This window comes from Melanostigma gelatinosum (genome assembly GCF_949748355.1).
Source record: "Melanostigma gelatinosum genome assembly, chromosome: 3".
Lineage (NCBI taxonomy): Eukaryota > Metazoa > Chordata > Actinopteri > Perciformes > Zoarcidae > Melanostigma > Melanostigma gelatinosum.
The window spans coordinates 7681120-7708867 of NC_136636.1; the positions used below are offsets into that span (position 1 = coordinate 7681120).

At 42.5% G+C, this 27748-nt stretch overlaps 4 protein-coding genes across 5 annotated transcripts; all 4 read right to left on the bottom strand.

The window, feature by feature from the left end:
* Positions 1-59: 59 nt before the first annotated feature.
* LOC306775578 (inter-alpha-trypsin inhibitor heavy chain H3-like) lies at positions 60-9446 on the bottom strand (the record flags this gene model as incomplete). Its single annotated transcript, XM_079266035.1, has 21 exons — positions 60-464; positions 586-697; positions 1411-1583; positions 1681-1882; positions 2021-2134; positions 2853-2879; positions 3065-3225; positions 3433-3572; positions 3661-3849; positions 4631-4812; positions 5197-5322; positions 6398-6566; positions 6651-6767; positions 7011-7139; positions 7281-7391; positions 7590-7752; positions 7875-7979; positions 8063-8217; positions 8791-8814; positions 9033-9062; positions 9333-9446. 21 exons carry the CDS (start codon positions 9444-9446, stop codon positions 326-328), a joined length of 2682 nt encoding a protein of 893 aa, XP_079122161.1. The 3' UTR covers positions 60-325.
* Positions 9447-10473: 1027 nt separating this feature from the next.
* LOC306797774 (protein C19orf12 homolog) lies at positions 10474-12232 on the bottom strand (the record flags this gene model as incomplete). The annotated part of the gene is made up of 1 exon (XM_079297191.1): positions 10474-12232. The coding sequence occupies exon 1, from the start codon at positions 10798-10800 to the stop codon at positions 10474-10476; it is 327 nt and encodes a 108-aa protein (XP_079153317.1). The 5' UTR covers positions 10801-12232.
* A 111-nt stretch (positions 12233-12343) lies between these two features.
* Positions 12344-15036, bottom strand: mustn1b (musculoskeletal, embryonic nuclear protein 1b). The gene is made up of 3 exons (XM_079297192.1): positions 14907-15036; positions 14665-14788; positions 12344-12804 (listed from the first exon to the last, which is right to left on the bottom strand). Exons 1-3 carry the CDS (start codon positions 14913-14915, stop codon positions 12689-12691), a joined length of 249 nt encoding a protein of 82 aa, XP_079153318.1. The 5' UTR covers positions 14916-15036; the 3' UTR covers positions 12344-12688.
* A 1789-nt stretch (positions 15037-16825) lies between these two features.
* stimate (STIM activating enhance) lies at positions 16826-27575 on the bottom strand. Of its 2 annotated transcripts, none has more exons than XM_079297188.1 (8): positions 26675-27575; positions 24978-25026; positions 24783-24878; positions 24550-24671; positions 24203-24315; positions 22592-22669; positions 22274-22417; positions 16826-18532 (listed from the first exon to the last, which is right to left on the bottom strand). In XM_079297188.1, the coding sequence occupies exons 1-8, from the start codon at positions 26874-26876 to the stop codon at positions 18416-18418; spliced, it is 921 nt and encodes a 306-aa protein (XP_079153314.1). In that variant the 5' UTR covers positions 26877-27575; the 3' UTR covers positions 16826-18415. The 2 variants fall into 2 exon arrangements, with proteins under 2 accessions (XP_079153314.1, XP_079153315.1); XM_079297189.1 differs by lacking the exon at positions 16826-18532 and adding an exon at positions 21454-21505.
* Between the last annotated feature and the right edge of the window lie 173 nt (positions 27576-27748).

The following is a 27748-nucleotide window of genomic DNA, read 5'->3' on the forward strand; positions in this document are numbered from 1 at the left end:
AACAATGAAACACTGAGATGAAATGAATAAGTCCAGCCTGAGTCCATCGCAAAGAACTTTCCCATTTATTTTAGTACAAGTGATTCTGTTCACTCTCAGTTCTTTCACTGTTTTGGTACAGTGTTACTTGCCATTTTTTATAATTCCAGCAACTACACTGATAGAAACTGTGAAATTGTCGATGCAATACTGTGAATTAAGCCTGCTTGCCTTTGGGTACAAGATGTCAGCGAATTCATAGTTGTAAGTACAGACAGATTTGAATAATTATTGTATGAATTCAAGTTAATTACTTCTGTGGTAGACATGGATGCTTAACCTGTTTTTAAACTGTTTTAAAAAGGCCTGACACAACGTAGTCCGTTGCTTCTCCGTCGATGAGGCCTGTTCCATTGCCGTGAACGAACCAGCAGGGAACGTTTTCTCCGCTCTTCACATCCCTCCTGAAGTCTCTCTGCCAGCCTCTGTGGACCCGAGACAGAAACGTCACACAGAACCCAGTTATTCATTTCGGACACACATTGCATGCAAACTCTTCCACGCTGAGATGGGGCACACGTATCTGTGCATGTAGGTATAGTATACCTGGTCACGTTGAGCTCCTGTCCTTTCACATGCATGGTGGCGTCCGGTTTCTCTGGGACTTCACCTGGACGCAGGTCTGACACCTCATATTCAACCCCGTGGTAGAACTGACCTGGAGGACAAACCACCATTTAAAGTAAATATCATTTTAGAATCAAGTCATTCAGGCCCTGTATTTCTCCACCAGTAAATGCCAAATATCTGTTCAACTGTATCCCTCTGTTTATACTGTATGGAACATGAATCGTGTAGACAATTGTTTGATTATGTCTTCGGTTTAGTAACTTCTTTAACCCATATCTTGTTTAGAAAATCCTTTAAAAAAATCATCAAATCTGACAAATCCCAACGGGAAATTCCTCCTGTGAGTGTTTGTGAAGTAAAGTAAATCTAGTCCTGTTTTGTACAATTTTAAGGTCTCACATAGGGAAACTGTCCAGTTTAATTTGAAGCCACAAATAAAAACAATGTTCTTATTTCTGTGAAGCAGAGGGGAGCTGCAGATTTAGATTGCAGATTCTTTCACTTTTCTTATTTTTTTATTTTTCCTAAGTGGGTGCACGATGAGGTGGACTTCTGCCTGGGCTGGAACTACAATGTGCAATTGTCAAATGTTCACGATTATGACTTGCCAAATGTACCGTTTACAAAGCGAACGATAAAATGAAGTACTCCGCTTAGTAAGTCAACATCGGGCCAATCCCCCAAACAAAGTGACGGATATAACGGCAATCCATCCATGGAATTCAGAAATGCAATCCACATCACTTGTTTGGACCTGCTATTCAATTTTAAAACATGCAATCGATGTGTGTCATGTTGTACCTAGCAGGCCGTGAACAGAGGGGGACAGGAGGTGGCTGTCCAGGGTGTAGAAACCCAAGTAGTCCCGGTGGTACGGGTGCTTCGCCCACACTTTGTGTAGCAGGATGACAAACTTGACCGAATCCTTTAGAGTTACCGTTAGGCTGCGATCCTTGGTCAAGAAAAGATCCACGCTGGAGGAGAAATAAGGGGAAGGAGATGACAACTATTCGTCCTGAACTGGATTTTAGTTTTCACATGTAGAGAGATAGCTCTCTTTGACTTCCTTACTTGGGTCCTTTGACATAAGCTGTATCAGACCACAGCAATTTGACCCGCTTGCCGTTCTGGAACACCGAGATGTCCTGAGTGCTCACCTCCAGCCTCACCCCCAGAGCCCGGTGGACGATGCCAAAACGGCAAAAGTAGGTGTTAACTTTACCATCAGGAGCAATCTTCTTGTCTCCGATGATTTGGCCATTGACCAAAATACCTGAGGAAACAACGTGGGATTCAGTCACTCACTGTGCTTGGTATGATTTACCAACACATATATGACAAGTGTCCACATGCGTAGTGAAAAGTCAAGGGGTAAAAAACGTCATGATGATAATCAGGACTCAAGGCTGACCTTGTGTCGGGTCTCTGACCAGGTTGAAAATGGTTCCTGGTTTAGCGTCGATATTGAAACACAGTGCGTCCTCTCGGTCAGGGAGCTCTATCATGAAATGAGGATCTCCATCCACTGCGGGTGACACCAGTAGAATGACAGTAACAAACACAATGGAGGTTAGTTTGTTCTGCTGATGACAACATGTCAACAAGACTAACAGTCTACAGTCACGCTAGCTGCTCTGTGAGGCTGCACTTATAGACACAGTGGTGCTTCTTGCTAAAGAAAACAGCATGTTAGCAAACATCAACATACTAATACAGGGATGTTTAGCAGGTGTAATGTTTATCATGTTCACCATTTCTGATTAGCGCGTTAGCATGCGCTAATCAGAAAATACAGTTGAATTTGATTGGAATATCATTCGTTTTGCAGGTGTTTGGTTATATGGTATTGGCTCCATCAGATATTTCACTACATAAGTACAGATTTTGACCTGATGGTGGCGCTAATTAAAAGGTCAGGGATCACCAAAGTCTTCAGGACTCATGCTCTGAGGACCATGAACGTCTGCATTACATTTCTTGGCAATCTATCTTATGTTTGTGGTGACAAACTGACAGACATCGCCATCCCCAGAGCCATGCAGCTGCCATTGCTTAAAGTGTACTTACCTAGATATGTGGGTGTTGCCGGGTGAGAATACATAGGGGGTGCATACATAGGGGGTGCATACATAGGGCGTCCATATCGATGTGCTTGAAAAAGGAACAATTCAATTAATTGAAAGCAAGTACAGTGAAATGACTTAATCACGTAATTATATTTTTATGCTGTAAAACTGTCTTACACGCTCTCTCTGCCGCTTGTCTTTGCTCTGTCAAAAAACAACAACAGATGGACAAGTTGAATAAATATAAATCATATGTTGAAAACATGAATCGTCAGTACTGCTTGTGAATGTATTACAGTATTGCTTTTCAGAGAAAAAGCTCGATGGCAGCCATGATCAGGAAAGCCTGCAGAGTTATCACTTTTGAAACCCTCTCTTTCCTCCCTCACCCTCAGTCAGCTTATCAGCGATGAGAGGGCCGACTGGTCCGTCCTCAGTATCAGGCTTGGTGACCACCATGGAGGTGAGGGGGGTGACGAAGCTGTAATGCAGAGACATGTCCAGGGCCTTGGCTGTGGCGTTGGCTTTCTCGTGTGGGGCTCCACTCTTGCTGCAAGAAGGAAAATGTACCGAAGTTGCCACATAAGACACTGACATTCAGAAAACCACAACGGGATCTATGAATTAACAATACAAGATGAATCATGGGCCCTCAGACGATGCCCAAAAAGTATCATTAACAAGGTGCGACCAATGGGAAACAAAGATGTCAGGTGAATCCAGGTATCAGTTTCAGTGAAATTACTGAATAACAGACCTCTTCTCCAGTAGTTGCTGGATGGTGAGGTACGCCCATAGACGCTCTGTGAAATCCCCAAAGATATACTTGTCATTTGGGTACATCACGTCCCAGTCCAAAGCCCTGGCCTGGCCCTTCACCGTGAAGTCCTGCTCGAACTATAGGGCAGAGAAAAAAGGTAATAAACACACGTCTTCCCTCCAACTCAGCATTGTCTCTAATTTTCTGCCATTTCCTTCTCCTCACCCCTTGGCCGAACACTTCCACCATGAAGTTGTCCATCTGGTCATAGTCCGTCAGCCGACCGGCCACCACGATCTCTGAGCCGTTATACAGCTGGGTGTAGTGGTTGGTAGTCAGGGAGTCCACTGCGTTGTCAGGATAACGCAGATCCACCTCTGAAAGTAGAGGACTGGCCACCTCCTGAAAGAAACCCTGGAACAAATGTAGACATGCATTGAATTACATGTATTTGTAAAACATTTTTATATCACCAGTTTTTATTATAATTGTATCTAAAATAGTTTTTACACAATTGTAGAAGAATGTGACATTTATAGACTGCTGCAAGGATGACATGTTGGCCAACCAATGAAGTAAGCATCGCACTGGTTCCCTTGACAAAAAGTCAATGTGATTTTTGGATTGCATTTTGGATTTTTGCAGAAAATATGCTCAGTGGCAAACCCAAGTTCACGATACTTACACGCTTTGTTCAGCAAGATAACTTTCACAAATTAACCCAGTTTTTATGATTTTTAAAGGGTGAATACGGAAGTAAAAAGCTAACGTTAGCCTTCATATCAAATGTCCAAATCATACGACCACGGTCGTATGATTTCGAGAATCCATAACTTGGCTGTGAAGGAGGACTAGTCGGTGTGACAGTGTTTAGTAGTAGCCACCTGTTAGCAACTGCCTTTTTTAAGACACGTAAAAGCTTCAACATTCAAAAGAGGGTTATTTACTGGTGTATTTTATTTCGCAGAACAAAACATTAAAATATCCTCAGCTTGTGTTAACCACAGACCTTATTTGTGGCATCTAACCAAAAACCCATTCAAAAATAGAAAAGGTGAGGGAAAAATAATTGTTTTAGGGTTTTAGGACACATTCCTGCAGCACTCTATCTCTATACATTTGCTGATATTATTTACATTGAACAAAAATCTTAAAGAATTGGTTTGAAAATATATTCATGGCCTTTAGGCTCCACCTGAAGTTGAAGGACTGCATCTGAACCCTCAAAGATCCTGCGGGCCACTCCCTTGTTTTGTTTGCTCATCACATCCAGGAAGGAGTAATCCACATCGTTTCCAAATCCAAGAGAGAACAGAGACATGTTTCCTCTGATGGCAGACTGAACATTCTCCTGAATCTTCTGCAGGTTGGACTCCCCTACATGTACACAAGCAGGCACACAAGTGTTATGTGTGAGCATATAATGACAGCAAGACTTAAGTTACTCAACTTACTTCCAAGGTTTTTCAAACTTTGATTTCTATTGTGTATCAACTTGCTGCATTCACAAATCTGAAGGGGATTCTGCACACGAAAGGTTTGTCTTAATTCACAAACAACCTTTTGATCTTACAAAGAGCTTCCTCAGGTCTTTGTAAGATCAACAGAAAGAAACCAGAAATGATAAAAACCCTTTTGATTACTTTCTGACACATCTACTTTTCAAAATGTTTATGCACAGTGCACAGAACCACCCCCTCTTTTATATCAGAGCAAACGTTTTAGAATGGAATATTTAAATCTTAAATGAAGACATTTTACCACTGTTTGGCATCCCATCAGTCAGTAAAATAATCATGTCCGCACTCCTCTCTGGAAGGTTCTTGTCTCGTCTTTCGCTCTCCAGCATGCTCACTGCCCTCAGTACAGCGTCATTGATATTGGTGACTGAAAGGTAACAATACGATGAGCAGATTAACATGGACTTTTGTTGCGAAACATCATCACAGAGGACATAACTACAATTAAACAACAAAATAATTCCTGCTGAGCATAAGAAGAGAAGTTCCATACGACTGTCATTTCAGTCCACTAAATGTGAAGCTACAGCCAGCAGGCAGTTTTCTTAGTTTAACATAAAGACAAAGCATGGGGGACGCCTGGCTCAGTCCAAAAGTAACAAAATACACCCATCAGTTCCCGGATACCCCCCCCCCCCCCCCCCCCACCCAAGAGGTCAAGAGGTTCCCGGTTCTAGGCTCAGGGAAATTAAGTCTACAAATCCGAAGGAACGCAATAACCGCTATGACGCGATATCAAGACACACCTGTTTAGACTGGCATTTGACTAGAAATTCATGTCCTAGGCCTGCTTTTAATTTTGTACTTTCTGTGTGCATGTAAATGATTGGCCCTTATATGGTCACATTGTGTTGTTTATGTTTGTAATTATGCCCCGGTTAAGCACTTTGTGACTTATGTCTGTAAAAAGCACTTTATAAATAAATCTTACTTCCTTACTTAGACGATTTACATTTTGAACACCAATTTGGAGACTTAATCAGTAGTTTGGTTATTGGTCCCTGGAAGAAATTTGAGCAAAAAACGGTGTGTTTAGTAGATAAAATAAAAGTGTTTAATCATTCATAATTAAGAATTCATAATTAGTCATAATCATAAGTGTATTGGGAATAACTGTAATTGCAACAGCAGGATTAAAATCCTTTTTGACGGTAAACCAGTTCCGGTAACGTTTTTAGCGCCGTGTGACTGAAAAGCTATCAGTCCACGTGTGCTGGCTTGCTCCACTTTCATTGTGAGGAGATTTTTCCCTCCACATCCCTGATCCCCGGATGGTGCCCGTTATTATTAATATGTTATTAATCTTATTGATATTAATCATTTTATTCATGTTATGAATTTAGTTTTCATACTTGCTGATAACCAAACACGCTTCTGCCAGATCCCAATAAAGTGCACAAAAAACATGGCATAAAAGTTGCTCCCATTTGCTTTCCTCTTACTTCCTCTGTCTCTTATGTTCCTGACGTAGGCAATGGCTTCAGTCACATTTCCCTGTGTTGCTTTGGTAAGAGAGTCCTTCCAGGTGGTAATTTCATGATCAAACAGGATCAGAGCAAAGTGGTCCTCTTCGTGGAGGTCTTTGAGAATGACTGCCAGTGCATCGCGGGTCTGCAAAGGTTCCAAAATCCACACATGAAGATGTGCATAGTGATGCATACAGTACGGGGCTTACCGCCACAAAACGTATTTCACCTGTGCCATCTTTGTTCCACTCATTGATCCGCTCCTGTCAATCACAAACACCACATTCGTTGGGACTCTGGTCAGGTCAGGGGGAGCAAAGAAGTGCACAAAGTATCCGTTCACAATCTGAAGGGATGAGAATCAATGAAGAGCAGTCATGTACACGAAAGAATGAAAAGGCAAAAAACTGCAAGAATTTCCCCCTCTAAAATGTTGTTGATTCATTTCACATTTGTCAATTTCTCAATTTTATTAAACAACTCAGCCTCCAGATAAACAACATTACAGTGAATCTGCATACTTTTACATGTGAAGCCTGATTCAAATGTGCATTCATCAGCAGATACTGAGTATTTATTGACGGCTGACCTGAACGTCCCCGAGGCTGTTTGCTCGCTTCACGTCATACTTGATGACAAAATCTCCGTCGATGAGCGTTTCATCACAACCTGGACACTTCCTCTGCTCCTCCATCGTTGGCGAGAAAGAGATGTGTGCCTGACAAAGGGATAACGATACGACTAGTTTAGCTTACTCTTGTTTCTTGGATCAATCATTTTATTGAATGTGGAGAAAAAGAAGTAAGGATCTGCAAGATGGATCAGAGTCAACTTCTTTAAGGCCTGTTGTATCGTGTACCTTGTTGTCTGAGACTGTTTTCTCCACCAGGGGGAGCAGCTCATTGGAGAGGAAGGTTGCATGGGCATCCACATAAGCAATGCCCTGAGGCTCATAGATGTTTGTCACAATCTGTCTCCACACACACACACACACACACACACACACACACACACACACACACACACACACACACACACACACACACACACACACACACACACACACACACACACACACACACACACACACACACACAGAGAAGCAGAGATCATTTGTAAGGTATATCTGAATATCTGAAGAGAGATTTTATCATGAACATGGATTCACCTGAAACTCCTGCACCGGTTGTTTGGGTTTAACTCGAGTCAGAATCTCATACTGGCCCAGTTTCCTCTGAAGGAGCTCCTCGTAGGTCAGAATGAAAGTCACGTTACTTTCAGCTGCGATGTTGACAGACACGGAAAACTTCTCCATCTTCCTCCCAGAGGCCCTGTGATGAAACACAGACACCAATGACAGCATCTCATGTCAACACGATCTGCCCTAAGTCAGTGAAGGTTTAGCTACAGTATGCTTTTTTGAATGCGTATTTCATACTGTGTTATGACTCACTTGACCAGTCCAGCGGTCTGTCCAGAGGCAACAGCCTTCTCATACTGTTTCCTGGCTTTCTTTTTCTCCTTCACCTCCCCAACATATACCGCACCATCAATTTCCCTGTGAGGAACAAAGACACTTGTCAAAAGGTGAAGAAAGACAGGATCTGTTCTAATAGTCACATGAGCTATATTCTGACTGACATGCTGAAGTTGACGATGAAGGCCGTCTTGGGCAGGTCCACTTCAAAGAAGATTTCCTGTGAGGATTTTGCCTTGTTCAGAGCCCTGGAGGTCATGACGGTGCGGGCGAAACGAGACATCACCGTGCAGTCCACTTTCACGCTGAACACCTCCACCTGAGACAGAAGGACAGGGAGCGGTTGAAACACGAGTGAAAGCCTTCTACCACAAGCATTTCACATACAGCGGTTTTACACAATGAAGCACTGTACGATGTGCTGTGGTTTCAAACTGAACTGCACCTGGGTCCAGTAAACAGCATGCTATCCTGACTGCTGCCAAAGAAAACCATGACACAACTTTGACTTTCTTTTTCTTTTTTTTGAAGGACATTACGACAATGATTCCACATTGGGAGTGATTCCCGAGCGATTCGGTGAGTCAACCTGGGTGCTGTATCCGGGGATAGTGTGGAAATTTGAAAACGAAACTCCTTTTCAGTTAATTTTGTTATTCTCGATCGTGTTATTGACAGTATTATGCCAGCTGTTTATCAATCTGCCAGAGAAGGACCAATATATTGATTAATAGAGTTTATCATTCTTCCCTTATCTTTTTCTGTTCTGCTCTTTTTCATTTATTTGCAGAGCATTACCCTTACAGGATAAATAAAGTTGCATTGAACTGAATATTTCTAATCACAATCATCATCAATACATACAAACAATACTAACGGATTATTTTCTTACCGTGGCCTCAGCCGTACTTCTTTTCTGTGACAAAGAAAAAAGAAAAGGGAGATTCTTCTTGGAGTTGGAAAATCAACACTGCGCAAATCTGGCAATTTTATCGGCCACTGTTGCATCATGCTAGCAAATAATATGAATGATCAACATAGCCTCGTTTATTTTTTCACATATTTCACACTTTGGAACAACATTTATAGTTTAATGTAAAAGGTCTCTGTCTTTAAATTGTTTCTCACAAGTACCTGCAGTGATTTGGCAGCTCCTCTTGTCTCCTGAAATACAAATTCAGCAGATGCCAAGATAAGCATTACATGCACCAACTTATCACAAAAACAGCGTTACATTCTGTGTCGTATGTACATACAAAGAGCAGAAGTTAGAAGGCATAATGTGACAGTGAAACCAAGTAGGATTTAAGTTCCAAACTAGTTTGTGCAGAGATAATTTGGTGAAATTAGGAACCACCAGAGGAAATGTATACTTTCGTATTAAACAATGTGGTTTCCAAATTAGGCTCAGAAAAGGTCAGTGTGTGAAGTTACCTGCAGAGCTTCATGGTCCCCGGAGATGACCAGAGCCCCCCGGGTCAGGCCGGGCAGCCAGAGGCAGGCGCTGCCCCACAGCAGCAGCAGTCCAACACCCTGCAGTCCAGACATGACCAAACTTCCACTGAACAGCGTCTGACTTCAGTGCTGAGTAAAAAGCTCTCTGTACAGGAGGAGGAGGAGGGACAAAAAGTGTGTTTGTGTGTGCATTGGCCTGGAGTATTGACCAACAGACCTGAGCTTAAAGTGCAGGAGGCCCTGAAGTGTAAAGGTTGGTGAAAATATCTCTGCCTGGGCTGAAAAGTGTGTGTTAAAGTTTCAGTCGGATTGACACTAAACTTAAAGCTAACAAGACGTTTGGCAACATGACAAGCACCTAGAGCGTTAGCATCAGTATATATTAGTTATATTATTTAGTTTAGGCAAATGCAAACAGTACAATACGTCACAGCAGTCGGTTCATATTGCAGCAAGACATCTGTGTTGCTGTATCTGTATTCACGATATATGTTGTCTATTTTTTTAAATAACTCTGTCAGTTAGTATAAGATATAGGTTTATAGACGTATCACAATGTATTTTGCTGTTTATGAACGTTTTTGAATGGTCAGCAGATAGATACATGTGCTGGACTCCCTTCTTCACTTGATGTGGGTGTTTATGTTATTTCCCAATTGCCGGGGAGCAAACAGTAGAGGACTGTAAGTAAATCAGACAGACTCTTGTGTGTTTTCTGAAGTTAAATTATCCACCCCCAAAAAGAATGTTCACTGATTCGTGGTCTATTTGGCCCACAGGTATAGTGCATGCGGATGAATCAGACCATTGTGATGTAACACTGGGATGAATAAACTTTTCAAGGAAATCTGTGTGGACCACATTGATTTCACTTGAACAGATATACATTGACTGCAGGTTTATGCCACTTTGAACCTTTTGAACAAACATTTTTAAATGTGGACGACCTGTCCTTTGCTCTCCATTCTGGCGAGTCATCGTCATCAGATGGCACTGTGTTTACTGCGTTTGGCTCGCGTTGTCAAAGGATTCAAGACGGGCACTGGGCAGAACTGACCTGCTCATTTTGTGCCGTATTTCTTAAACTTGATCATCTGCAGCACGGATGTTATAACAGACACTAATCCACGTAGTGCACCTGCGCCTGGAGCTCCTTGGAGATGTACCCGAGAAGGGTCGCCGTCAGCTGCTGCTTCAGGGTGGCGTTGCCCATCACTAGAGCAGTTAGCTGAGCCAAATCTGTCCATTGAATGTCTCCCAGCACGGCCAGAAGACTACCATAAAGCTGCTGCTGAGGTCTCCCGACTAACCCTCCAGCGAAGGCCAGACCGCCCGCTGCTGCTGCTGCTCCCTTCCCTGAGCCTTTCACTGTGGTCTGGATTTGCTGATTGGCAGATAACTCACAACACAGCTTCATATCATCAAGTCGATGGCACATACTGTGCATCAGATTTATACATTTAAGGAGACATGACAGAAATTATAACTGAAAGACACTCAGCAATCAATAAGCATAGAATAAGAAAGCAGGAAAATACTGTCAGTTTGTTCAAATACAATATTAACTCAGCAATTCACAAATCAACAATGTACAATATACTATAACTATACCCGCTTGAGAATCCCCACCTGTTAACCTTTCAAGCATCTACCATTCTCAATGTTGTCAAGTTTGAGACAGTTGGGCACGGCACACAAGCTGAGGGCTGGTCATCCTGCAGCTGGCCGCCCTTGGAGAGGGTGTATAGTGTTGAAAGGCCGAAACACTCAATGACACAAGGGAACATTACTGATGATGTGTTCTGGGCCCAACTGTCCCAAAATTCTACAACCTAAACCAAACCAAGATACACCCCACAGCTGGAAACCCCCACTTGTCGATCATCAACCACTCAAAACAAGGTTCATTTCCTGGAAGTGCACAAAGGACAGACAACATCATGTCCTGTGTTTTTTGATTCAATAATATCACATCAGACACTGACACACATTGTCCTGCATATATTGAATAGTGTGACACAGTGATTTTTCATAACATGACCTTCAAGTGGAGAGGAAAGCCCCTGTTTGTCTGTCACCGCACAGAGAAGGAAATCGCAGCAGAGGAGGGTGTGAATCTGGCGGCGCGCCGTGACCCCCAGCATGACAAGGACAGAGTGATCAACCGGTGTGTGCACATCGCCAACGCCGGAGACTTCGGAGGCTACTACTGTCCGTGCCATAGCTCCCACTACGATGCTGCAGGAAGGATAAGAAAGGGACCTGCTCCTCTAAACCTGGAGGTTCCCTCCTATGAGTTCACTGAGGACGACGGAGTCATAGTGGGATAAATACTGGAGCCCTGTCGCCGTTCCTCTCTGTAATATGTATTTTTTAGATGGCTCCGTGTGAGTGTGACATAAAATGTGTGTATTTACTATCAAAGACATATTTCCAACTCTATGATTGAGCTATTGTCTTTTCCCTCATAAAAAAGTGAGTTGTTTTACTTTGATTGATCTGCATCACTTCGCTTGATGTCTCTTGATTCACTGACATTTTATTTATTGTTTTAATCTCTATAGATTTCTTTCATTCCGCACTATTTGATAAAGAGTCTCTCCAGCGTCATAAAAACAGTTCACATTCTTTTCAAAAGACTCCATCCTTCTGAGCATGTGCGCCCCTGTATGTATTTTAAAACCAGCAATAACAAATTGTTTGGCCACTTGGAGGTGCTGACTTTGTCCGAACATGACGAATAATATTAAGGTTCAAATTGACCTAGATTAACCATAAAACTGAGATAAATCTTCCCATTTGCTTGTATGTGTAGAATGCAAACAGACGCTCTGTGCATTTAGGCCTCATTGTGTTTGTAACCATCATTTTAGCACGTTACAGCACAGTCCTGCATCGACATAGAGATCTTCAAGTCTACTTGATGAGGTTTTACCATTTACATACAAATTTCCCTCTTTTTGTAGTTTAGTACCAATAAAAAAAAAAACTTTAAATTTCAATACAGGATAAATCATTTATTTAGGAAAAATGGTCAGTAAAAATAATCAGACAATCTTTGTCAACACTGGTAATAAACCTCACATCTCATTTACAGTTCATCAGCCACATTACAATCCAACCCACTGACGTCTGCAGCACTGTGCAAATGACAAAGTAACTCAACTGCTTGCCTGAACAGAAATGTCAACACAATATACTGGCATAAAACTATACAATGTATCTCTCTTAAATCATCATCTCTTCATTCAGAAAATGTTTGCAATCCATACAATGTAGCATCACCAAGACTGCAGCGTGCTTCTTCAGCTCTTTTCTTGTGTCCTGCAGTGTGTCTACTTGCTGAACACACTGGCTCCAGGAGCTTTGGCGGCAGCAGGTGTCCCCAGAGCCGTCTCTGTCCCCGTCCTCACGCCGCTGAAGACAGACGGAGCCACTTTGCCCATACGCTCTGAACGCAGAGGGAGACACACACATCAGTCCCGTCAGAAGAAAGAATGCTTTAAACCTGGTGACTGCTCAGCCTCCACTTGGGTATCATTAAGACAAAAATGGGACAAAAATGTCTGCAACAGGTGTTTCTGTTTCATCATCTTGTGTTTTAGGATGCAGCTCTCTCGCCAACTGGCTCATTCCCAGTTGAAATTTTCATGTCTTTACAGTAAACACTGCCTCTCAGTTCCTGCTGACATTATCTCTTTCAATCATTCAAACCGAGCAATATTTAAACATGTTGTTGAAATATCTCTTAGGCTGGACAAAGTACAGGTAATATGTAAACTACATATTCTCTCAAGTAGAATTCAAAAAGCAAGTTTGACTTAATAAGCTGCAAACAATGAATGTTGGCTTTCTATATTGATTCTGACCACACACACACACACACACACACACACACACACACACACACACACACACACACACACACACACACACACACACACACTCACACACACACACACACACACACACACACACACACTCACACACACACACACACACACACACACACACACACACACACACACACCCTCAATATTTGTGCGGCTGGGTAAAGTTTAAAGTGCATAAAAGAAAATCTATGCAAGTTCAGCAGGGGTGCACGTGAATGGTGTTAGCATCTGTCAGCAAGAGCACATTGTTAAAGGCAGCTGCAGATTACTTTGGCAATAATCAAGAAATAATTTTTCATTAGTCAGCTACTGGATTTTGTGGAGAAAACGCTGCAAAAATGCCCGCTGTGTTTCCAGCTTAATCTGTTTCAACAATCTGACAAATCCCACAACAGGCATTACAGCATTAACACAGCAGTCAGCAACAATAAATCCCACCTGGTATCGTAAAAAAAAAGAGCTGATATCTAAGCTGCACAGTATTTAGACACCGTCACATATCTGTGTGTCTCGAAGATGGTCCTACTTGTAAAATATGAGGATGTGAAGTAAACTCAAAATTAACGTAATTTTTGCTGTCAAATAAATGTAAGTGGAGCAGTAGGCGAGCCCCAAACTGTCTGTCGAGGTATTTCACTTGAGCAAAAGTAATTAATTCTTCCAGTGATTGTGTAACACATCTCCACATCCCGCTTCCTGTTGCTGGGTTAATAATTACAATTCTCATGAGAGCAGCCAGATGTAAAATGCAAGTGCAGAACGTTTGCTAGCATTAGCTAGCACTGCTGTGGGTATAGTCTCGGTAACATCAGCTCACCTATAGGAAACTGAAGCTACACGTGCTGAACACTCCAACGGTCTTGTATTGACGATAATGTCTTCACTCGAAAAAGCCGATAAGCGTGTCCTCTTATTGATCTTTTTTAAAATTCTGCTGCAACACATTATATAGACTTCCCTGGTGGTCTAGTGGTTAGGATTCGGCGCTCTCACCGCCGCGGCCCGGGTTCGATTCCCGGTCAGGGAACGCTTTTGTAACAAACTCACTTAAAGTCACGCTAACATAATTTAAATATTCCCATGAGCCAATGCACCAACGGGTAACTACACAAATGTTGAGATTGATACAGAAATGCTTTATTAAATGCAAAGTTCCATGAATAAATAAATGTTGTTAAATCAATTGGAAAATAGATATCTTCAATTCATTTCTATAAATCTACATTTATTTATTTATGTATTTCTAATTTCCATCATTTATTTATTCATTTAATGGTGCATCTAAGTATTTATATGTGTATTAATTTCGTCTTCTATTTATTTTGCTTTTTATTTACATCTGACATGGTGTTACGCCACATGTCTTGTTTTCTAGAGTCAGAGGAAACAGCATTAAATTAAGAAAAGGCTTTACTCACCACACTCCACCATGACCTCATAGGTCTTACTCTTGACCTCGCCCTTCAGTCCCAGTTTACTGCGGGCTCCTTTCAGGTCCTCCTCCTTCATCGGGGGACGCTTCTTCTTCTTCATCTCGGCTGGCTGGAGTGAATAACAAAGACGGGAAGGTTATGACTGTTAAGGGTGAAAGAGGGTCTGTCTCAAAGCACTGTGTTCAATTTCTGTGAACATCAAAACACCATATTTAACCTAAACGTACCTGTGACATGGTGATTGAAGTTGGCGTATTTATTCCACAGACACCTCTTTCCAGTGAGATAGATTCGCTGGTTGTTTTTCTTGTGCGTGTCTTTGTCTACCAGCAAGCCTGACCTTATATATAGTCCTGCTCCAGACCCAGCGAGTCAGTCAGGCCCCCTACCCCTGTTTCCCACTCTGCCTGTTGTCAGAGTGTATTATTAGGTGTGACGTGAGGGATGGTACAGCTGCAACGAGCTTACAGGTCAACAGCTGATAATTCAGGACACAACATAAGTGGCTGTTTGCCCCCCCCCCCCCCCCCCCGCAGAGATACCCTCTTTTTTTAAATGTTGTTGTGGGACTTGTGTCCACCACCTTCCTGTAGCTCCAGCAGCTGGGACTCTGCCTGTCCATTGCTACAACTTGATTCAAGTCTTTTTGGGGGTCTTGTAAAAAGCATTTCCACATGATTCAAACAAAAACCAGGAGAGCTGAGAAAACTGTCTGATTTGAGTTACACGAGGTCCATCAATCCTTTTCTAATATGAGTTATAGTCTTCAGCTCAGCTGTGGCCCCAGAGTAGCTTTTTTATTCGTTCATCTACAGATCCAACAGCAATATTCAGGTGCTTAACAAGCACAAATAAATGTTCAGTAAAAATGTATGCTTGTATTTTTAGCCTCGGTCTACAGCGAGGTTTGGTTTGGTGTTAGAATTCAGTATATGTATATATATATATATATATATATATATATATATATATACATATAAATATGTATAAAGACTAGGGAAGACCAAGTACCCTAGATATTATTTTGGGAATTTATGTCTTAAATTAGAATAATATTACATCATTCTCTTCTCAAAACTTCTACTTCATAATGTGTGTGACAGATTTATTTTGAGCCAAGTTGAGTTTTTTCCCTTATTAGATTAAAGTAAAGCAGACAGTTAAAGCAACACTGGGCCGTCAGAACACCTGGCATCATAACGTGAAATCGAGGCGTTACTGTTAACTGTGCGGTGACGGACAAACTGAGTCACTATTTTAAAAACGACAAACTGGGCGACGCAGAGAGAATCTGAAAGACACATTGAAGTAGCATCACAGTCCCAGGATAGTCGTTCAGTCAGAGAGTGTTGCCTCCACAGATTTAAAAACTCAACACACGATCTCATGCGCATGTGATTATTCCAACCCTGTATCATCTTCTCAAAGCTGCCATCAATGCATGTCTCACAATAAAATACACGTTTGTGGAGGTGCTTATTAGAGCATTCCAAGTTCAAGGCTGAAGGTAATCAGTGTTTTATCGCGCATCTCTCTCAAACTCCTCTAGCAACTTAAACTATATGATGGGCCATAGTAGCTACAACCTGTACTTCAAAATCGTGATGCTGGTGTCACTGGGATATGATGATGTCATTTATTTTTAAGAGCTTCTGAAGGAAGACAATGACGCCTGATGCTAAATGTGCGTCTTCCCTTCGCTGTTTGTAAGAAGTTACCAGCTGGATGTATTTTTGGACACCGAATCATTCATGACTGAAGGTCGGATGGCTCCAGTGGCGACTGCACTTCTAACCAAATCTGTGGTGTGTGTGTGTCAAAGCGCTGCCTCAAGTGGTGAAGAACAGCAATGCACACAATTATTTGTGCCCACTCGCAGATATCCTGCATTAATAGGATGGTGCTACGTTTGTTGTGTACTGACACGGGGAAGAATCTCTAACTATCATACAAGCTGTAGTAGAAATGACTCAGCTTCCATGATAGTGTATCACATTCTTTATTGGAAAAAGCATTTAGAATGATAACTTACCTCCGTCACTTGCCATCATAACCATCATCTAGTAGTTTCACTTTGCTAAATACTTAAAGCCCTCTTTGTCCTGGCTGAGCAGCGAGTGACCATAACAGCTGCAAGATGCTACACTTTTGCTCATTTTAAAATGTCATTTATTCCCTGCCAACCTGCCAAAAACATAAAAATGAAATCATCGCCATCACCAAACTTGCCACAGTCACAGTCACGCCCACTAAGCACACGTGAAGACATGCATCCAGCACATGCCAGTACATGCAGGTATACTGTATATATACACTGGCATGGGCTCACACACTCACACACACACACGCCCTTTCTCCCGACTGTCTGGTCCACAGTCACTTAACAGTTTCAAGGTCTTTGCATGTCACATTCTTAACATTCTTAACATCAGAGCCAGCTGAATGCTGCTTCATGCCTGAACATCTGGAGCTCCGGATAAAACAGTCCCAAAAATATATATCAAACCAAGAAAAAAAAACACACCTGCTGGTAATTTCACTCAGGCACATTATTGTAACAAAAATAAAATCACACAAACACAAAAGGAAAGGTGAAAGCTGTGATGAATTGGAACTGGTGCATATCTACTCTCCCTGTTGGAGTTCAGGAATAAAGAACACTTTTGGAAGAAGCATAGTCACCTTTTTGGCCCAAAAATAAAACACACTATTAAAAAAACAACCAGACAACGTATGAGACAAAAGACATTCAGAGACAAAGAACACACGATCAGAGCACATCAGTAAAACGGTCACCAACAAACGGCGACGGCAGTCTCGAGTCTACAGACGAGACGACACATGCGGAGCTGATATTAGACGGATGTTGCATTGTGGTACTTGTAGTCCTGCAGGTTTGAGAGTTGAAAGGACAGGAGATACAAACGGAAGGTTGCTGCAGGCGTTAATGTGCTCCCTTTGACACGAGCAACAGTACAACACAAGATATGTAGTTCAGTGTGAAACTGGAAAGTGTTCGGAGTTGCATCAATACAGTGATTCAAGCACTCTGACGTGATGCCTATCTAAATTAGAGGGTCTGTAAACTCTTTCTCTCTCTCTCACGCACACACACACACACACAGGCATCACAGGCCATGGTGGTACATCTATATGGCAAAACAAAGGTCAAAGTTTAAATGGAATCTACATCAGGAATACAATCACTTCAGAGGACACGTTCGACCATCACATGTAACAAACCCATTGAACAGTTTTGTTTGCATGCTGTTTGGTTCTGTTGTGGCCATTCAGATTCGTCACTGATCCTGGACCATCGCCCCCCTGGTACACACTGCCACCAAGAGTCCAAACAGTATTAGACCAGTGTTAAGGTTTTTCCTGTTATGCATACATGAAGGATTTAACAATGTTATGTTTGTTCATGGTGAGATTCTCTTCCCCATTCTTTTAAAACACTCAGCCAAGGAGTGCCTCGTCAAGATACAACAGTGATCCGATGTAACCTGGTTAACCAAAAACAATATCCCCCAGCGTGTTAAATAAATTCCCACGTTAGACTCTAGTTTATGCAGAAGTCCTCCAGGAGTCAACAATAAAAGGACTCCAGTTCTTCTGTCAAAGGGCATCCTATGTGTGAAAAGATTGGGTCAACTCCCAACGCTGACACTGGATCTGTGGAGGTGCGGGGAACGTTTGTGTGGGAGGATCGTAGCAGTTCAGTGAGGCACACGGGTCAAACGGGGATCCCCATGCGAAGCTTCTTCTTCTTCTTCACAGTCTTCAGGCCGGTGAGCCGCCGGACATCGTCTTCATCGGACTCGTCCATCTCATCGTCTGCTGAGAAAAGGATCTGCAAAACATGAGAGAGAACATAGTAGGCAGACAGGCTCATGGTGCCACTAGAAAGGCAGACTGCATTTGACAACAATAGACCAAAAAAAAAAAGGCCTAATCTTTGCAAAATTGTGGTTGGTTGGTGAAATTATTCAGCTTTAAATGGCTGAATGTTGTAACACGAATCACAGGTACATCCCTAATCCTCAGACACTGGATTATAATGGGGGAAAGAGAAGCTGCACAGAGGAGCTTCTCAAAGACACAACATCGCCTGATTTTCTCCACTTGCACTGAGGATGCGACGTAAAACTACGGGACTTTGCTGCGATTAATAAAAGGGTCCAGCTATTTAGTTTTTCACCGACATTAAGTCGAGGGTCTCCAGAAATTCATAGCAGTGAAACAATGTGAGCTGGCATTGGATGAGTATTATTGTGATTGTTTAATGGTTTTCTTCTTTAGGCGAACCAAACCTATGGGGGTGGTAAATGGATGCACATACTGTATATGCATTAACATATATATATATATATATATATATATATATATATATATATATATATATATATATATATATATATATATATATATATATATATATAAATAAAAGAAAAGTGGCGTGTCTCTATTCATCTTTTCTCCACATACCCTGTTATATGCATAACCTATAAGCTTGTTCTGTACATTGAATATTAAAAACACACAAACAACCATACAGTACAGTGAGTGCTGCCGTGTGTGCTGCTGTCTCAGTCCAAAACATATGAATGCATTGAAAAAAAGACAAATGTAATCATTGCAAAAGTTAAAAACAGGTTTTAATCTCACGCAATATCCTGCTTCAAAACATATTTGTTGGCATTCAGCCTCTCAAAACAACATTAACGCCTGCCATCGCGCACACACACACACACACACACACACACACACACACACACACAGGCTCGCCACATAATAACAGACTTTCAAAGCGTCATTCAAAAAACCTCAATAGAAGCCCCGAATGTAAAAATAGAACATGACATTTGGCATACATTTAGTGTGGATCTATTAATAACAGTAATTTTCTGTCCCCCATGACATTAGCTAATGAAACATTTCAGAATAAAAATTTCGAGCTAGCCAGGAGTCGAACCTAGAATCTTCTGATCCGTAGTCAGACGCGTTATCCATTGCGCCACTAGCCCGGCCTCTGATCACACTCTGCTGCTGAACAGAAAAACAACTGCTTCAGCAGAGCTCGCCCATCCCCCACCGCTTAGCGCCCTGCTGAAAGCATGCTCCCCAGGGTTAGCTGCACAACACAAGCAACTCGTGAACCAGACCATGAAGCTGGCTTTTGTTTGCACTGCTTTGACTATTGACATGTTAAAAAGCCCCGTAAAGCAGCTTTACATTTCCTTTCACGAGCTGAAAAAGTGTACCAACATGTGGCCCACTGACCAGAAATGCAACTGGTATTCATAACAGAAACAACACTGTGTTGTTTAAATCATTTTGCACAACAAACCACTTTCACAAATATCAGAAAACCCAAACCTGCACACGTGATTACTTCCTTTTGACTTCTGTCTGACCTGTACTTCTTATCTCGGCCTCATTATAGGACCACAGAAGGATACCACAATACCACCGTGTGTAACAGCCCGTTCAACAGCAGTGAAACAGAGAAGTGACGCATGTTTGGGTTATAAATCAACATCACTCATAACAAATGAGGAGACGATTCATTACGAGCTGCTGTGAACAAGAAGGAAGTGACGGGTTATTTTTATATCTGTATTGTTAAACTGGTCATAACAAAGTGTCCCACTTAAGTCTTTGATTCAGCGCTCTCACCGCAGTGGCCCCCGGTTAGATTCCCGGCCTGGGAACAAATCTTTCAAGGGTTTCACAGCTACCGCATTAAATCAGCAGCCTGTTCTTTACGAGCCTTCTGGTCTCACAAATAGACAAAAGATAATAGTCACTGAAGTTGTCATCATCCAAATCCCTCTTCCTTTCTGTTCATCCTCCTCTCCTTCCTCTTTCTTGTCTTCTTGTGAGCTCAATTGCAATGATCACACAAAATAGTGCCACAACTTGCTATGAGCAACAGTGGCCAGAGCTTGTGACTATGATGAATTCGTGGTTGAAATCTATTTGTATGAAATCATCGGTATAATTTGATCAGTGTGAGTGTCCTTCCACCGTGCTGGACTTCTCTGTGATAGAAGTTCTGAGTGACAACTTGTGGTGCAGCGGATCATAAAGTTCGGATCACGGATCAGAGTCACAGATCGGATCAGCTCAAAAGATAAAAAGGGAGCAAATATAACTTAAAGATCCCTCATGTTCTTTTGCCACCGATATTAATTGCCAATCATTGATGATCCAGATTGCTGTTTGATTATAGCGTCCCAAAAATCTTTTCAACAACTCTGAAGTCTGAAAACCATCAAAAATTCGAAATGTATCCTTTCACTTTGTTAAATCACCTATATTTGGGTTTTTTTCCTGTTAAAAAAACACTATTTAAATGACAAAGAAATAAAAGATTGTATTTTTATGAATTAAAACAAATCTTGTAATTAGTAGTATTATAAGCTGTAATAGTAGTATTATAATCTGCATAGAGCTAGTGTGAAGAGGTCATAATTCATCTCTAATATCTATTTATGTTGTTGTGAAAACGTCTCAGTATCAGATATCACAAAGTTCCACAGGAACACCACGAGAGGTATGTGATACTCCGACCACTGTTCGACTCCATCGAAGGCCAGAGATTACACAGTACATCCCTTCAATAAAGTTATTGTTATTTATGAGAACATACACAGACGTCCCTGGAGGTCTAGTGGTGAGGATTCATCGCTCTCACTGCCGCAGCCTGGATTCGATTCCCGGTCAGGGAACATCATATTATCAAGAATGCGTGATCAGAAACAGTGTTGTCGTTCATCATTCATACATGCGGCCTTTGAAGAAACCTGCGGTCGAAAAAGTCCTGAGGTGGAGGGAAGATATGAAGGAGGATTCATGAGGATTCAGGAAGAGACAACTGCGGTGCTCAGGGAAGCCGACTCCACTAAATATGATACGATGTGTCATTAGGATGTGTTACATGCTCAAAATAAATAAACATGAATCAAATGAAACAAAATGGCTGTTGGTTATGAGTCACTGTGACTCACATTCACCAACATAAGTCCCATTATAATAGAACTTTATGAAAATAATTTCTAAATCAGTGCAAACAAAAGCGTAGAATTTGTTTTATGGAGGGGTGAAGGGTGCGTCACTTCAGAAGGTTGCTGCCGCAAGGAATTGTGTGTGTGTGTGTGGGGGGGGGGGGGGGGGTATTATCTCCTTTCCTTTTCGTAAAGGATGTTCCAGTGTTCCCTAAGCTAAAGGAGATAAGAAAGGAAGCAATGAAGCATCTTTCCTCAGCATTTAGAAAATTCGACCAGCTCTCATCGTTAAAATGCTTTCGGGTTATTTCACTCAGTTAGGAACCTTCCTAAGTAAAAAAAACACGTTTCAACCACAGCCCAGATTTGTGTGAGACGTCGAGGGTAAACGATGAAATGGAAATAAGCTCGTACCAGACTGGTGTCATGACTTCATGTGTTGGTGGGCGTACGGATGGTTGGTAGTGAACCATGATCTAGGCCACTCGAGAAGACGTTCCTCTTCAGACTGAGCGAGTGCAGAACTAGTACCAAGCAAGTTCCTTTCTCGTCACGAAGGTGTCTGCATTACTAGTGAGACTTACCTCTGACTCGGAGTCGTCATGGGACAGAGCTCGTCTGTAGCGCACCTTGCTGTTCCCCCGTGAGTCCTCCTCTCTCTCCTCCAGCTTTGCTTTTGTCCTGTGCTTCTTCATTAGGAAATTATCTACCACCCAGAACATGAGGGCCTAAAATAAAACACAGAAAATACTGTGAATGATATTAAAAGAGGGGATTTTTCTTAAATTATACACTGAAACTCAGACAATGCTTTTACATTTACACACACACACACACACACACACACACACACACACACAATAGAGTGCAAAAAAAACAACACATGGTAACAACAGACTTACGTTGATGAAGAACGGAACGATGAGCATGACGATGGCCAGTTCCAGGTCAGGATTCTCTATGGGGTTGAGGAGAGTCAGCTGCGACAAAAACACAAACATATACAACACACACACACACACACACACACACACACAAACACAGACATAAGCATATACACAGAAACACAGACAGCACTCCAGGCATCAGACTAAAAGTTCAGAGCTCAGTAGGAGCAATAATAAAGTAGAAGGAGGGTCGACTGGAGCACACAATATACTTGGAACATCATCAACATCTGTATATGCATCAATAAAAGATCAAAATGTTTAACTGTAATGATGTCGTTCGACCTTTACAAAAGAAAAGCTGAATGCCTGGCAGGCGACCGAAATGCAGACATTTCTGCGTGTGCATGGTAGATGGCGCTAAATAGGACTTATTCTCAAGTTTAAAATAACTACTGTGGCACCACATTTATAGTCATTGGTGCTGTTTCTACAGACCACTAGGAGGGCATGTTGTGAAGCTTCAACAGACGTCCCTGGTGGTCTAGTAGTGGTTAGGATTCTGGGCTCTCACCGCCGCGGCCTGGGTTCGATTCCCGGTCAGGGAACACCCAATAATGTCTTTCTCAATTGTAATGTTACGTTCAGAACTGTGGATATCACACTGTGTAATATCTAAGAACTACATAGACAGGTGTAGCGACACACACTCATATTCCACACTGGTCTACAGGTGGAGGAAAACACACAAAGAAACACGTTGGCGCTAAAAAAGGCTGCGGACAACTTGTGGCATGTAAATATGGATGCAAATGATACAGTAATCTGCTTTTACATATTTGTGGGGGGAGGGGTAACGCAAACCTTTGTTGATAAGATTGAAGAGGGTTATCTGGAGACTTTTGTGTTGACCTGTAGCTTTCCGGACCACTTGATCACCTCGCCATTCATGTGCGAAGACAAACGGGCCACTTATGCTCCTACTACATTCACATTGAAATAGCAGGAACGATGTCACATTTACACCAGGGATTACAGAGAGAACGCCCTGAAAAGGCTGAACAATCATCCCCAATGTAAAAGCACTTATCTTTGACTTCAAGAAAAGGTGTGTACACACAGTACGTGCACACATGAAACCAGCTTAATGTGTGAAATCTAAACAGAAGTGTCAATTCAAATGTGTCATGAGTTTTTCCAAATTCATCAAGTGTTTTAGTTCTCACTCTTTGTTGACTGTAGGTGCTGTCCTGTTTTTCTGATCACTTTGTAATACTCTGTATCAATGAGCATACTTCAGAGTATTTAGAAAAGCATTTGTTTTACCTAAAACTATCACAATACTCTGCATCTTCAGCAAGTTAATGCAAAACCCGCCAAGTATTTTCAAATGGAGTAAACAGCACAAGTGACGAGAGCTGACAGAGCAACATGGGGAGTGAGAGCTGCTGCTGTGTCTGTATAGTCTTTATTATAGTGTAAATAAAGGGTATTTTTCCTTGACAAATCCCTCTGATTGGGGTCAAAATCAGGCTAATAATAACTGAGAGAGAACACTTCATGATCATCATGACATTTCTGGAGACTCTTGTTGTCAAATGGGTTTAACTCCTTTATTTTTCTGACCTTCTTCCACTGGGGGATGAGGAGGACCAGCATGATAAGGACTTTCTCAAACACCATGATGAGGATGTAGAGGATACACTGGCCCAACCACGCTGTGCACTGCACTGGCTCTCCTGCGCGCACACACACACACACACACACACGAAAAGAGAGAACAATTTCTGTCCAAAAAATCTGCTTCGGTATGTGTAGAGTTTATGCAGCACAGATTGTTTACAAGTTGTCTGCTTCTGTGACACACAAAGTGTTTCAGGGACAAAAGAGGCACTGTAAGAAATGACATCGCAGCACTGCATTACTGAGGGCAGCAAGCTGCCACTTTACAACTCACACACACTGGTCCTCACCATATTCGCCGAAACGCAGAGAGTCCCACTGCTTCCACTCTACAATCGCACTGACGGCTCTCACCCCAGCATAGATCAGCAACATGCCCAGAGAAGCATCCAACAGGAAGTTAATGAGGTATCTGGGAGAGACAGAGGAGGGAATGTCATTTTAAATCGGCAGTCAGAGCTTTCCTACCAGACAACCTGATGATTCACGATGTCTAGAACATTCAAATACAGGATCGACTCACAGAGAGCAAGGATCCTCCTCTGTGAGGTCTGACAGGTAGACATTAGCAAAGTGGATAAACAGCATCCCAATGGCCTGTTTTGATGTGTCCAGGAACCTGCAGAGAGAGAGAGAGACAGACAGGACGGTTCATATGCTCCACAGGATTCATTTGATGCCTTAGCAGAGAAATGATGTTAAGTCGGCTCAGCCTTACCAGATCCTCCAGGGTCTCCGCTCATGTTTTGGCTCCCTGAAGCGTTTCACTGTGGAGGAAAGAGATGGTGGGATCTTAATACAGATCACTCATGAGCACAGAGGAACACAGAATCAATCAAACAGGATATCTTTTGTTTGTATTTAACCGAGTTACAACCCTCAGGCGAGCTGTTATGGCTCCAATGAGCATTTTGTTGGTTTTATAGGAGGCTGTTTGTTTGGTTCCACTGAAAATCGTACCTTCAACTGACATATTTATGCTTTGGAAATGAGGGCTGACGGTCCCCCTCTGTACAGTTTAACCATCACACAACATCAACAGTCTCTCATCGAACCTACGTGAAACTGCATAGCATCTATTTGTGAGACAGACTGCACAAAAACAGGCAAATGGCGATATGTTGTTGGTCACAGTAGGAAGCAGAACTAACGGCCCGAGACCAGAACCCGCAACACATGACCTACTACGCTGTGCAGCAGCTGTGAAATGATTCATCTGATCCCCGTATTTTCAGTTCACTGCTAAGTTTATAGGAAACAGAGACATGTTTCTTTTTTAAAGATGGCCAAAAGGGAGAAGTGGATCAGACTCGAAATACTTCGGTGTTACATCACAACCTGACCAAGTTAAAAAACATAGAAGGAATAAAATGACGAAGATTGGGCTGTTTGTGTAACAAAGAGAACAAACTCTACAATTTGCTAAATGTATGAATGTGGTGCCAAAATGATGGGCTTCTTAGAAGACCTCACTGTAATTAATCCCTGTGTGTAAAGGAATAACAAGGCTTTAAAGCGAGAAAGCTCACAGTGTAACACAATTGCGGCTTGTTTTTGATGACACTACCATCTCCTTTTATCTCCTATTACACACAAAGCTGCATAATGAGAGTACATTTTCTAACATCAGACACATCATCATTAGAACATCATCTCTGACGCTGTGATACCTCAGCTGGACTACTACCTTCTACACAAGCCCCATACTTCACAAAGAGAACAATCTCCCCTCTCACTACATACTGTGGTGTTGCCCAAACCATTTACCGTACTCAAGGCTTTTTGTGTTTTCATGCAGGCGAGCGACACTGTGACCTCAGTTTCTGCTTTGAGCTCAAGTATGACTTCAGACTACTGGTAAACACACCCTGTGTTCAGCTGGGTGTGATGTGAATGGAGGCAGGGGCCTCCTCCCTTCTGCTCAGAGAGAAAAAAAGAAAAGTCTAAAATGAACATTCCTCATACCTGTGAAGCTGCTGGGACACACACAACTGAAGGTGCTCTCATTAGGTCACACAGCTGTCAGTGCTGACCGAATTTAACCTAGGCTTAAGCCAGAGTGTGATTTTATTTCTGTGTGTGCAATACAGTATGCTCTTGAAATGCAGACTAACCAATTCTTCCATAACACTGCCAGTAAAGACAGATGATAATGATGTTTTTTACTGTGAAGCAGCTGGTAATGTATCTTACTTCGTAAAGTTATTCTATATCTACGATGGGACTTCAACAACAGAAGAAGTCTCGTGCACTGAGCCTGTTGTATCTCTGTTGTTCTCCTGTGACAGACTCGGGCACGAGCCTCACAGCTGATATCAACAACAGAGTTTGATTAACTGAGTGATGCTATTGGATAATTGCCCGGTCACGTCAGTAGCTGTGTGTGTGTGTCAGGTATGTGGTTGTCATGCTCACACATCAGAGTGCTGAAAGCCACCACAGCCAGAAGTCCTTGCAGAAAAATCCCAAACGAGTCCATCAAGGCGCCGTTCTCGCACCCCCGGTTGTCGGTACCGGGCGTCGGAGTGGCGGACACCGACGTGTTGGCGATGGACACTGGTCCTGGACCCGCCAGCGCCACCTCTCCGACCTGGGACAGCATGTTGACTCCAGCCATGGGACAGAAGAGCTGGAGGACGAGACTAGCTGATTAAAAGCCGAGAGCAGTAGCTTTTTCACGGACTCCTTGTGTGCTTCCCCCCAGTCCTCTCCAGCGACTGTTGGTCAGCTAATCGATATGTTAAGCTGGACAGTCCTCGGTGAAAGATGGTGGCATCCTCTGCCTTCCAGGCGCACACTCATCCTCCTGCTTCAGTCATAGCGGGTGTTGTGATTAAAGTAACGCCACTAAAGGTTACTAGAAGCTGCAGTAACTGTTAAGCCTACTCGTCCACACACTGCAACATTAACAAATCAGTTGCCAATTTAGAAGGTCCGTGCAGCGGTGACCTGGACTATGATGGCTACCGTTAGTGTCAGACACGCCACATAAACGTGTCATGCAGCTACTGAAACAGACAAAACCAATGCTGTCACTTATTTACAATGTGCTGCACAATGCAGGTCAACCAGAAGGAACATTTTGCAGTTCCAGTGTGGGGAAAAAAAGGAGCTCCATCGGCTGATGCTATCATTGCTCACCTAGCTAGCTCCAAGCTAAATACTCAGCTGCATTAAGCTAACGCAAGGCTAGCACACATATTCAGTCTCTGGCGCTACAAACTACGGTTGCAGCGGTTTTCATTGTGACGCTAACGCTCGAAAAAAAAATAGCCCGTCTTAATATACTTTAAAAAGGAATCATTGCAGGTCACGGTTTGCGTACATCCAGCTGCTCCCCTGCCCAACAGTGCCCACTCATGTTGACAGACGTCGGGTCACGTGGCCTACGTCACTACGAATTGCATGCTGGAAAATGTATGACACTGCTGAACAAAAAAGTAAAACCCAATTGGAAAATGTCACATTTCCCCATGATGTCTCGGTCTG